General features: G+C 38.5%; 1 protein-coding gene and 1 pseudogene across 1 annotated transcript; both read left to right on the forward strand.

The window, feature by feature from the left end:
- The first annotated feature begins 556 nt into the window (after positions 1-556).
- On the forward strand, positions 557-6,417 carry clk2b (CDC-like kinase 2b). The gene is made up of 11 exons (XM_062422411.1): positions 557-622; positions 1,360-1,450; positions 1,538-1,604; positions 1,694-1,810; positions 1,917-2,083; positions 3,564-3,658; positions 4,766-4,895; positions 4,989-5,071; positions 5,179-5,258; positions 5,335-5,425; positions 5,516-6,417. The coding sequence occupies exons 1-11, from the start codon at positions 557-559 to the stop codon at positions 5,696-5,698; spliced, it is 1,170 nt and encodes a 389-aa protein (XP_062278395.1). The 3' UTR covers positions 5,699-6,417.
- Positions 6,418-10,912: 4,495 nt separating this feature from the next.
- On the forward strand, positions 10,913-12,863 carry LOC133983894 (complexin-3-like; annotated as a pseudogene).
- The last annotated feature ends 11 nt before the right edge of the window (positions 12,864-12,874 follow it).

The following is a 12,874-nucleotide window of genomic DNA, read 5'->3' on the forward strand; positions in this document are numbered from 1 at the left end:
GTAAGTTGAGTGAAACCAGATCTCTCTCCCCCTCCTCCTCCAACTCTTCTCACCCTCTTTTGCTCCCCCTGACCACATCTTGATTCTACTCTCAAGACGTTCTCAGGGGGCTGTGACCAAAGTTTATTATTAGCGTCTGTCTCAGCTCGCTCGCTGTGTCTCTCTATTTGTCCTCTTCCTCTTTTCGTCTCATTTCTGTCCTTCACTTTGTGTTTCTATCTTCGACCTAAGCTGTCTTGTTCACTTTTTCTGGTGTTTTCTTCATTCCTCTTAAGGTACTTTTTTCAGACTGTGTCGCTTTTTACTTGTGTTTCTGTCTTTGCTTTTGGTTTCCTGCTGACAACACCGCAGGCTATTTTTTACTTTGTCACAAGTCCATGTCCTCTTGTTTCTCTGTGTTGTTGCTTTATATTGTATTGTCCCGTCCTGTGTGCCTTTTCTCTTCAACTCCTGGTAGTTTCCGCTTCTTCTTCTTCTTGTTACTTCACCTGCTACGACCTCCCTCCATCCTCTTCTCTACCACTTAAGCACATCTCTACTCTGAGAGGCTTGCATAATGGGAAAGACAGAGCTATATTCTCTGTTTAAGGGTTTTCTGGACTGTATATGCCTCTGCTTGTCTGTGAGTATCTACATTTTCTATGCATGCATTCTGCATGTTTTTTTCCACTATTTCTCTGTACTAATAACTGTCACCTCTCCATCATGGTTGACAATTTACCTAAAATCATCTGCACTATGTGGTTGCATGATTTCTTATCATTGTACACTTCAAGCTCCACATTCCTCTAACAACAAACACACATGCAGACTGTGCATGTTTATTTATGTCAGTGTTTGGTTTTGTGCACAGTCTATTTTGTGGCCCCTGTCCTGCAGTAAGTGTCTCTTCAGCACATGCTGGGCTTCTGATATTAATAACAGTCTCAGAATGTGGATGGAAATAGAGCCTCAGCTCCTCCAAAGAGGCCAGAAGTCATTTGACATTTCTTATTAACCTCCTTTTGAACGAGTCCAGGTCAACCTTAATGTATAAGCTCACACTCTTCAGGAATTCTATCATGGTTGTATGAAGACAGAGTGGAGTTTTATACCTGAACTTGATTTCTGTCAAGTGGGATAATGGTTCAGATTTTTTGCATTTACAGTCTGAGACCACTCTCCCATGGTCTGTATATGCATGTAAACATATAATGTAACAGCCTTAGGCAGGGGTAAGTCCAGCGGGTGACCTTTGCCCTTTAAGGTTGAAGGGTTAGATGTTACTCAGCGAGAAAAGGGACACAAGCTTATTGATCCTAGCCCTGGTTTTTCTTCTTTAGCTCCCTCTGTCACACACTTAGTTGACTTTGTTTTCAGCAGGGCAATGGTCAGGCTGCAGATGACAGTAAGAGAGACACTGAAAATGGCCACCTGATCTACAAGAGTGGGGACATCCTCGAAGACAGATGTAGGTATCAGTTCAGTTGGAAGAGCTGGAAGCCTTCTGCAAATGCTCAGGCATCAACATCCAGGTTAACTTCAATCTGTTTTACAGATGAGATACTCGACACTTTAGGTGAGGGGACTTTTGGGAAGGTGGTTCAATGCTTGGACCACAAAAGGTACAGTTATTCATGTAATAATGAAAGTTCCAATATACATCATGTATAGTGTTTATTATTTAATTTAAATACAGTATTTTAATATGCAGAGGGGGAAGCCAAACAGCTCTGAAGATCATTAAGAATTTGGAGAAATACAGAGAAGCAGCCAAACTGGAAATCAATGTGCTGAAGAAGATCAGTGAAAAAGATCCAAACAACAAACAGTGGGTAGTTTGTTATTTTGGTTTTACTCCGGGTGAGGTGTCTGTTTTTTCTGTCTCATACTGTACATTCAATCTTTGTTTCTTTCCCCTTTTTTCTCCCCATCAGTCACTGTGTGCAGATGCTCGACTGGTTTAACTACTACGGCCACATGTGCATCTCCTTTGAGCTGCTGTCTCTCAGCACCTTTGACTTTCTGAAAGCAAACAACTTCCTACCTTATCCCATTAACCACATCCGACACATGGCCAACCAGATCTGCAACGCTGTCAGCTGTGAGTCGAGTGTGCATCGCAGTTAACTGTACCACCTTGCCTTTTCTCCAGTACTTCAATGTCAATGATGACACTAAGCATATTATCCACCACCGTGCCACTGATGCTGCAGCAAACAAGCCAGATATTTAGGGTGAATTAAAAACTAAAGATGATGTAAGGGTCCTTGATTTAAATTCCCATACCAAATTAAAGTGAAAGACAACTAGGATTGCAACTATGACTTTCTTTCGACTCACCATCACTTATATTCACTATTGATTAACCAAACAACTATTGGTGACTAAAACAACAAATCAATTCCATGAATAAAATAATAAATAAAATAATAAAAAACATAACAATCATACCAACAATCAATTAATTTCGTCCAGAACATGTCTGTGAAATATCATTAGCCTAACTGTGCTGTGTATTGATAAACCCATGGCACTCTCCATGGTGCTGAAGTAGCAAACAGATTTGTAATTGCTCATTTTTGCTGCTGCAATATAGTAAATTTTCCCATTGTGGAACTAATAAGAGAATATCTTATCTTATCTTATCTTATCTTATCTTATCTTATCTTATCTTATCTTATCTTATCTTATCTTATCTTATCTTATCTTATCTTATCTTATCTTATCTTATCTTATCTTATCTTATCTACTCTATAGAGATTATAAGCTACAATATAAATATAGAATTGAGTTTTAATAATAGTTTAGAGAATATTATGGATCCACGACGAAACTGACAGAAGTGCAGGACTGAGAAAACGTGTACAGTACAGTGTCAATAAGTAGTGTCACCTTTATAATCAAAATGACAAGTAGCAATGTGCAGAAGAGCGAGAATATTATATTTCAATAGCATCTGTGCTGCACCGCCAGACTGAGCCACTTCTGTAACTAAGTATTTTAGGGGTGACATGACTACAGGTATAGTTTGTTAGGAGCAGATAATGTGACTGAAGAAATTAGCCTCTACTGACTGCTCCACGCTTAGATGCTACTGTTACACAATTCAAGGTAAAGTTCATGCGGTCAAACTAAGTTGTGTTTTGAAAAATTAGCATTATTAAAATGCTTAATGTCCACATCTGGTAAAAGAAAAGGCCTACACAAAATATGTATTTAGTGTAATTGCAGTTCTATTAAATCCAAATTATAATTATTATTATTATTATAATTATTATTATTATTATTATTATTATTATTATTATTATTATTATTATTATTATTATTATTATTATCAAGAATTAGGCTAATCTTATCTAATAATCCAGTCCTAGTGTTAACCCTCCCACTGGGTCATCCCCCCACTTAAAAATTAACAAATCACCAACACCCACACAAATTTTTCCTCCACAAACCTAGCAGCACATTCAACTGTTTAACCAACAGAAAACTCAACCAGACGAGGGCGTTGGCTCACTGGATCCTCATACACCTAAATAACGACTTTCTCTCCTCTTCCCCTCCCCCTGTCTCCACTGCAGTTCTCCATGACAACAAGCTGACGCACACCGACCTGAAGCCAGAAAACATCCTCTTTGTCAACTCAGACTACTCCCTCATGTACAACACTGAGAAGGTTAGAAACACCTGCCGGCATGAAGGCTGAAACCTTCAGGGGTGAAAGAAAATCTGAATGTTAAATAAGCAGGGATTAATGCAGACAGAACAGGGAGATTGCTTTGTGGTTGCTCAGTTGGATACGAATTTGTTTCAGCAGAACCAGTGAACCACCTACATGCAGTCCCTTTATAGGAATTATTATTTTCAACCCAGGTCTTATAATTGTACTTTTGGCTTTAATTCCTGTTGTTCATGACAGAATTTAACAATTGCTGAGATCTGTGGATGCACTGACATTGCTAAAAAAAAGAAGAAAGAAGGCAAAATGGTAACCATAAATGTTTTTTTACAGTTTGCATACCTTCTTGGTTCAACTTTGACCTATTGTACTTATCATATTGTGTGGGTGTGGGTGTACATTTTTTAATGCAAACCAGGATATTACTGATATAACTGGTTTTCTTTTACCATCAATAATCAATGCAAATCTGAATGTTTCTTTCCTTTTCAGACTTTGACTTAGTCAGGCTATGTTGTTCTGTTCCTTGATCTCAGCCACCACTTTAGGAAGTATCATTTCTATCATATCTAATAGAAGTGATGGCCAAATCTACAACAGACATATATCCACAGTCGTAGTGCTGTAGATCTATACTTTAGGCACAGCTGGGATTTCAGTTGAATTTGAGTGTCAAAATGCTATCGTGCTTACAATGTCAGTGCAGCTGGCAGTGCAGGTATGGTGTTTACCTTAGTCATCATCTCAGTTTATCATGCAAACATTTGCTAATTAGCAGTAAACACAAATTACAAAGCTTTGCAGGGTATTGTTAAAAAATGAAACTATTGGTTAAATTCAATTTTTGACTCGTGACGGTGTTACATGAATAGTTGGGGAGTCACCACAGGTACAGGTTGTCTTGCCATCAACTATTGTTTAAGATACTTCTGTCTGGGCTGAAGGGTTGGGTCCACAGGGGGACAAACAAACACTGCTATCCCCAGGACCATACTGATCATGTGGCTAGAAAAAGGACCCCAATAGAAATAAACTTGAATCATCCAATTAAATAATTTGGTAAAGTTTGGAGACTTTTTAAGTGCTCCATATGTCCTCCTTCAGAAGTGCAATGAGAGGAGACTAAATGACACCACAGTGCAACTTGTTGACTTTGGCAGCGCCACCTTTGACCATGAATACCACTCTACCATCATCTCTACACGTCACTATCGAGCCCCAGAGGTCATACTGGGTAAGAGATGTTGTTTTAGACTGGAGAGTAACCAGAAGCTGTCAGTCTTGTTTGGTTGGTGTTAAAGATTCGGTTTCTCTTCCTCTCCCGCAGAGTTGGGTTGGAGTCACCCTTGTGATGTGTGGAGTATCGGCTGCATCCTGTTTGAATACTACGAAGGGTTCACAATGTACCAGGTCATATGTGTTTTTTTACTAGTACAATTACAGCATGTTGAAAGTAGGATGATCTTGATCTTGCTTACATCGTTTTCACTTGTGCATTTACTTGTGTTGATTTGTAGACTCATGACAATAGGGAACATCTTGCTATGATGGAGAGAATACAGGGACCAATTCCTCGGAGGATGATTCAAAGGAGCAGGTAATCACAAACCTGTACACTCTTAATTACAGACATGAAAAAACACACTTTGACCAATAAAATATGTTTCTCACAGGAAGCAGAAATATTTCTACTGTGGGCGTCCCAACTGGAGCGAGTGCTCCAAGTCTGGACGTTATGTGAAAGCCAAGTGCAAGCCTTTAAGGGTGAGCTGAGACAGATGCAAACTTTTTACCACAAGCTAAGTGCATCTGCTCCTCTACACAACATGTTTCTCTCTTAATCCGTGTTTTCAGAAGTATTTGTTGTCACAAGGGACAGAGCACCATCAGTTTTTTCATCTCTTGGAGACGATGCTGGAGTACGAGCCCTCAAAACGCACATCTCTTTCCTCTGCTCTTCACCATCCCTTCTTCTTGCCTCTCAATCACCCAGGAAAGAGTCAGCTGTGGAGGAACAGCTGTGATATGAGCAGATGACCTTGAACAGCCATTCAACTTTTAAGCACCATAACACACTGTTTATTATGTTTAAGTCTCTAACTACAAATCATGTGTATTTAAAGCCCATAAAAAGTCAAGTATTTCTGCATAACATTTATATTAATTTGATCAGATTTGATTGAAATTTAAAGCAACGTAAATAAACTGTCATAAAAGTTTGATTCAAATCAGGCTAAGTCCTGATTGGCTCCCTGGAGTAAATGACATCACCTCTGTCCAACTGAGCCATGCCCACTTCAAGCCAGTAAGCGCACAAACAAAACAACAACAAAAACAAAATAGGGCCTTTAACATTGCGTTTATATAAGGGACACTTATGTCCAAAGCAACTTACAATACTTTTTTGCTGACCATGTTCTATTTTAAAATGTTTTACTCGTAATGTAAATACATGTCATTAGTGGTAAATGGGCTTAAACAGACAAAACCACCAGAATTGTCTTTTGAAGCCTGACCCCCACATGCCAGCAGATTGAGCCTGTTCAAAAATGCTAAAAAAAAAAACAGCAAATTACTTTTACACTGTATCTCTAACATTTAGAGGATCAATTTTAATGCACAACTAAATGATCCTAAAAAAAAGTATCTTTATAGTTTAGGCTCTTAGTTAGTTTATAAGGTGAAACGGATGTTTTTGTATGATTTTTTGTATGGAGTGTCTCTTTTTAGTCGTTTAATAAATTCAGTTCTTCTGTTTCTGTGTTTTGATTGAGGACTCTCAGCTCATCACCCAAATAACGATCACACACCCTCGTCACGTAGCTGCCATTGACTCCCAGCCCTCCTGTGGCATCTTGATTGAGTGCAGCTCAGCAGAGAGCACAATCACAAGGCTGAGTGAGTGTGTGCACTCGCCAGCTTTCCTCTTCAGCCTTGGCGGATCTGAGCGTCAGCATGTCTCACAAAATGAGACCTTAAGTGTGTGATGTGTGTGTGGGTGGTTGTCTGCCATAGTATGTATGTATTAGTGAAGTATTAGTGAAGGTATGTTTATGACCTTCTTCCCTGGCAATGCTAGAAGTAATTTTAGGCTGTTAATGTGAATGATGGTGAGCTAAAATTAAAGAGATATCTCACCACGTACATGGAGACAGTTGCTGAAGGAAAGTCAGTCAGTCTGTGTGAGTGGATGTGCATAAACAAGTCAGTTTACTCGTTGCTTCTTCATACAGAACTTTGTTGCTAACACAGATTTAACTGCTGTGAATGCTTTTCATACTGCATTAATAACATAAATGTGTCACTTGTCTTCACACATTTTTAAAAATTAAAAATTCCAACAGGTTACATATGATTTTCCTGTATACATTATATACATATACATTATACATTAAGTCAACAAGTATTTTCATCTATGCTTAAAATTGCCCTTATCACCAAAAATTAAATACATTTTTACTGTAATTAAATGTTAAGACTTGGGTTAACATCTTATGGTTGAGAAAAAAGAATGATTGGAAACTAATAAAACAACTAATAGCATATCAAATAGATAAATAATAACTAATTATGGTTCAGGTAAAATAGATTTTTTATTAGGGTCCTGTATGTAAACATTTAGATCCGGTTTATTTGTTATTCCGGCATCCAAGCACTCAAGGCAACATGGTGGTCGGGTCCATCACTGAATAGAGCTTAAACAGGTAGCTTAATGAGACTGTAGAGTTTAAGAAACATTGGAATCACAAGGCCATGTCTATGCCAAAACTATTCTCAAAAAAGACATTGGTGTAGACAGAAACACCTGAATCAGCCAGAACATGATGCATATAGTTAGTACAAACCAGATTTATATAGTGTGACTGCATTAAAAAGAAAATCCAAGTATGATATAATATGAACAGCAATTATGTTTAATTTAAAATGAAGGACATCTTATTTATTTGAAATCATCATAACAAAATGTTTTTCTGTTTCTATCTGGTATTTTAGGCTATTAGCTGTGTTTGCCTGAATGAATTTTCATGTTTGAGGAAAAATGTAAAGTTTTTATGTTCACATAGCACAGAAGGGAATCCCTTGATGACAACATCGACTTTATTTAAAACAATCATTTCTATTGTTTTTATGTATTGAGGCCATTATGCTAATATGTATTATGAAATGTATATTTAGTATTTTTAGTATTTAATGAATATGTATTTGCATGTAGCTTCTGTCACCTCACTGAGCAGAACTAGATGTCAGTCCCACATATTGTTTATGTTAACTTTGAATGTTGCCATGAATATTTATTATGTTGTGGTAATTCACTTTAACATGCTAACATCAGTTAGCCTGTTTATTCTGAAATCCTCACTGGACTGTGACCTTGTACCCTCTCTGACCATTTTAGTTATTCAGCTGGATTGTGTGTGTGTACTAGGTATTCCTCACGTTGTGGGGTCGTACTGTAAATCTATTTACACAGTCGTGTTGTGGGGATTCACATTTCTTATAGGGATAAAACGCAAATCCCCTTAAGGTAAATCATTAATTTTAGGGTGAAGACTTTATTTTAAGTTCAGATTAGTTTAAGGTTATGTTAAACATGACTGTGTGTGTGTGCGCATAGGTGGACGTCAGTGACTGATGTGATCCCCCTGAGAATCCTTTAAGTGGTTTCTCTTTGTTGGGCTTGCATGGAAACTCTGCTTCACACACAAACATCAAGTCCACTCTGTACAAAACATTTGACAAAGTGTGAATTGCTCATGAAGAGGTTTGTACAAATACTTTTTATTGTTGTTAATTTCGGGGGGTTCGCAGTTTTTTCACGATGAGCAGATTTGCATGCTGATAAATGGAAGAATCTTAACATACCTCAGATGTTGGTTCAGTAATTTGTCTGAACTCTACAAGCTGAGGAGAACTGCTGACACACGATCAATTTGGCCTTCCTCCTTCAGCTGTACACTCCTGCACTTGTGGCAGTTAACTGATCCCAGATCTGTCACATGAGCTCAGGGAGGTGTGGCCTCCTGATGATCTCATTAAAGCATTAAACCATCTTCACCTGCCAGAAAATGAGGTACTGGACAACAGAGAGAGAAGAATAGGAGGGATACAAGGGATTTTAAATGGGTAGGTTAAAGTGGTGTGAAGGCCTGACTGTGTGTGTGTGTGTGCTGTCAAAGCCAAATAGGGCATTAGAGTAGGCCATAGAGCCCAACACTCACCATGGAGAGCCATTAAAAATAGTCAAGATCACTAAAATCATTGTTGATCAAACAATCTATGCATCGACTAGAAAGAGGACTTTTTATTTATTGGAATAACTTTTAGATACTTGATGAGGTAAAATGCAGCAATCCACAAAAATGAAGCAGAAATTAGAAGAAAGCTTGAAAAGCTGAACAATTTTATGTGTCAAAAATGTGTTTTTCCTGTATCCTACCCTATCATCTTGCAACCCCTTTGATTAATCCAGCGACGCCTTGAGTGGGTACTGACCACAATATTGGGAACCACTGCATTAGAAGATCCCTTCATAATGCATTTTCATTGTAAGTGATGGGAGACAATATCCACTTGCGAACCCACCTTTTAATAGTCCAGTCCTCTCTTTTGTGGAGTGACACTGTGACAATGACATTTCTGTCTCAGCACAGAGACAGTTATCTCTTTGTTTCATTTCCTCTTTCCATATTTTTGCTCATCTCTTTATCTTCACTGCTTTTGGTCTCATAAGGTGTTCTGAAAAAATCAAGCTGCATGGCTTCCCCGGGGCCCACTTGGCTGGCTTTGAATATTATGTACCTGCTGCCCCCTTTGTCACCTTTACACCCACATTCTCTCTCTCAACTTAAATGCTCTGTTGCTCCTAAATAAAGAAAATGAAATGCAGATAATGCAGCATTATAAGAGAAACAAGCCTGCACACAGTAGCAGTGCTGATGTCAGGCCTGCGTTATGCATGCGTGTGTCACTCAGCATGATATCAGCTAGTGTCTAAATCCTCATCACAAACACGTGAGTCATCGGGTGCATTCCATGCCACAGCTAACAAGATTCCTCTTCATTAAGGCCTTTAAGTCATAATCTCTATTGGAGACTTAGGGTTGGAGAAGAGTGGAGAGAGTCTGGAGGAGAGAAAGCAGAAGAGTCAAAAAACTGAAACCTTCGAGTGAATCTTCAGAACAACGAATGGTCAGGTCAAAGGAGCACACAAGACGTCTTGGAGAGTCTTGTTGTTTCCTCTTGCTTTCTCTGGTTTATACTAAGACATTGTGGGATTGTCCTGTAGCATCAGAGGCCATCTGGCTGGAGCTTTATTTGGATTTTACGCTGTGAGCCTTTTGCCAACTGTGGCCTCCTGCATGGGTAAGACAAATCTTGACTAGAAAACCATGCTGAAAATTTCTATTCATTTTGTCTGTGGATGGATTGTGACAAATTGCCTGAAAAATATGCTGTCCAAAATGTTAAAGTGTGACATTTGTCTCTTTTTATGCTTGTGTGGTTTCCATCTTTCTCTCTTTTCGTCGTTTTGCTCTGTTGGCATCAATCTAGCAGACAAATACTTCATCTGTGCATGCAACCTTTTTAACCCTTATGTACGGTTCCTATTCTGGCTCTTTACAGTATCCTTTAGTCTCTACACCAAATTTCTAAACAGAACTATTTTTCACTCATTAGTACATCATCAGTCATTAATAAATGTGCGATTTACCCTTAATTAAGCTTTCAGAGAGCAGAGAAAACATATTCCTTAGGTTTTACGAAACATTCACATGGTCCTATTTGACCTAAAAGAACCATAATGATTTTACTGAATATCAATAAAGCAAACACAAATGTTTGAATGGTCATCAACCCATAACACCCATTTGCAATTGCTGTGTATTCTGGATCACTTTGGTAAAAGTCATAAAATTACCAGGCTTGAAGAACACAGTATTCAGGGTGTTTTACTGCTTTCAAATGTATAAATGAGTCAAATTTGACCTGAGTAGTATATGAGGGTTGGGCAGGTGTGCGTGAGGCAGTGTGTACTCACTAAGTCTGTGTGTCTGAGCCTTGTCTGACTGTTGTCCTTGTCCTTGACAGGCTTCAACCTGAGTTATTGCAGAACTTGAGGCTGTGTGTGTCCTGAGTTTGTGCCGTCAGAGCAACACAACATGAGCGAAGGAGAAAACCATCACATATTCACCCATCATCTGTCAAAATAGAAGCGGTGTGGGTGTTTTGCTTCTGTCCTGAGAGCTCATCATGGAGTCAGTTGTGAGAGTAAAGAAGTCGCTGAGGAAGCCCGTCAGGAAGCTGACCAGCTGTGTGACAGGGGTGAAGGAGAGGAAGTTGTGTGCCAAACGTAGGAACAAGAGGGGCAGAGGTGCAGTAGGAAAAGGAGGATGCAACAGGTTGGGGAGGACCCCTCCTCTCCACATTGCACATGCCAAAGATGCATCAGTGATTCGCTCCTACCAGGCAGACTTGGAGAAGGAGAGGCAAGTGGACACCTTTCACAGAAACACAGAATGTGGATTTTCATAATTACTAGAAGGAGACAGGAAACATTACCTTTGCATGTGAAATCCATGATATGGAAAGCTCAATTAGCCACATCTGAAGCATAAACTCTATATACACATTTAAATATTTCATAATGTTATCACCTGCTCCAGTTTGCAGTTTTCATGAGAGCAAGAACAGAAATGAATCCAGTTAATTCAAGTCACCTGTGTAACAGAGATATTACATCAATTGAATTTTGCCTGCAGTATGTCAGGTGTATTTATGTTTGCTTGTTGTGTTCACAGGAAGCTGCGGGAAGCGAAGAACTCTCAGAAGAATGCAGAGAGAGCAGCTGTGAGAGCTCACTTCAGGAGAAAATATCGTATGTCTGAGGTCTGTATGAGAACTTGTGTTGTATAGTCGGATATCTGAAAAAAACTCAACTCAATCATTCTCAGTATAACCATATCCATTTCCAAATACACTGATTTTCCACAGTTTTTAATTTAAAAAAAACAACCTTACCTCACCTAATGTATTTTAATGAACCTTAAAAAGTATTGATTTGTTTTATGATATTCCTTTCTGGTTGCCTGATTCTTGTTTGCATGGTCTATTTTAAAATACATTTCCATATTACTGATTATAACCAAATGATTTTAACATGCAAATACCAACTCTGAACTGTCCCACAGACAATAATACAACAATTTAATATGAAGCTTCATCCTAGGTGTGGACTACTATAAAGGCAGATTATGGATACATTTTAATGATTTACCTTTAATATCGTCACACCCTACCTAATTATTCAAATTAAGAGATATATTTCAATGTTCATTTAATGCCAAAGTCCCTCTTTTTGTGAGTATAGTTCCACTGTTGACAGGGAAACACTGTCCGAGGAAACGAAAAAAGGGAATTTGATGCTAAAAAGACTGTAAATGTGACGATTTCCACTATTATTGACTATTTTTTAATAGTCAGTATGAACAGGAGAAATTATTACATTAACGAAAACCTCTTTTCGTATTCAAATGGACAACTGACTGTTGCTTTAAGACTTTAACTCAGTGGTCATTAGTCTGACTTACATCCATTTGTTTTTGTACAAATATCATAATTTTTTTTATTTTTTTTTATTTTTTTACAGCATTACAACAGCAAATGAGCATCATTTTCTATCAACATGCACATTTTGATGCAGCCCCCGAAGCAGATCGACAATGACTTACAAATACTGTTTATTAAACTAGCCTAACCTATTTAGAGCATTGTGCAGCCTCGCCTTCATGGTATGCACTCCTTTTTCAAGAAATTCCTGCTTGTGCTCCGTGTATGTAGGTTTATTAATATCCAAATTTGCACGAGCAATGTGGACAAATAATAAATCAATTCAGAGAATAATGTTGTTGTTGTTGTTGTTTTTGTTATATGTTCAGTCTTTTACTCCTCTGCTTCTTCCTTTACTTTCATAATTAAGAACTACAAGGACGCAAACCACATGAGGACAGTTGGAGGGAAAATGTCGCTCCCCCACGAGCTGTCAAAGATCATTCACCCTGAAACCAAGACCAAGGACAACGGCTTCGACCTGCTGCGAGCCTTTCAAGGGCTCAACTTCAACACAGCCGCGCTCACAGGAAAGAAACACAGCAAGGGGCCCACTCCTACACTGGCAAGGGGTCAGTCTTGTAAAGTCATGTGATCATTATGTGA

Source organism: Scomber scombrus, chromosome 7 (assembly GCF_963691925.1).
Source record: "Scomber scombrus chromosome 7, fScoSco1.1, whole genome shotgun sequence".
NCBI lineage: Eukaryota > Metazoa > Chordata > Actinopteri > Scombriformes > Scombridae > Scomber > Scomber scombrus.

Coding starts and splice junctions, on each gene's coding strand:
- clk2b (XM_062422411.1), top strand. CDS start 557: ATGGGAAAGACAGAGCTATATTCTCTGTTTAAGGGTTTTCTGGACTGT. Junction 1,605..1,693: donor CAATGCTTGGACCACAAAAG/GTACAGTTATTC, acceptor TTTAATATGCAG/AGGGGGAAGCCAAACAGCTC. Junction 5,426..5,515: donor CCAAGTGCAAGCCTTTAAGG/GTGAGCTGAGAC, acceptor CCGTGTTTTCAG/AAGTATTTGTTGTCACAAGG.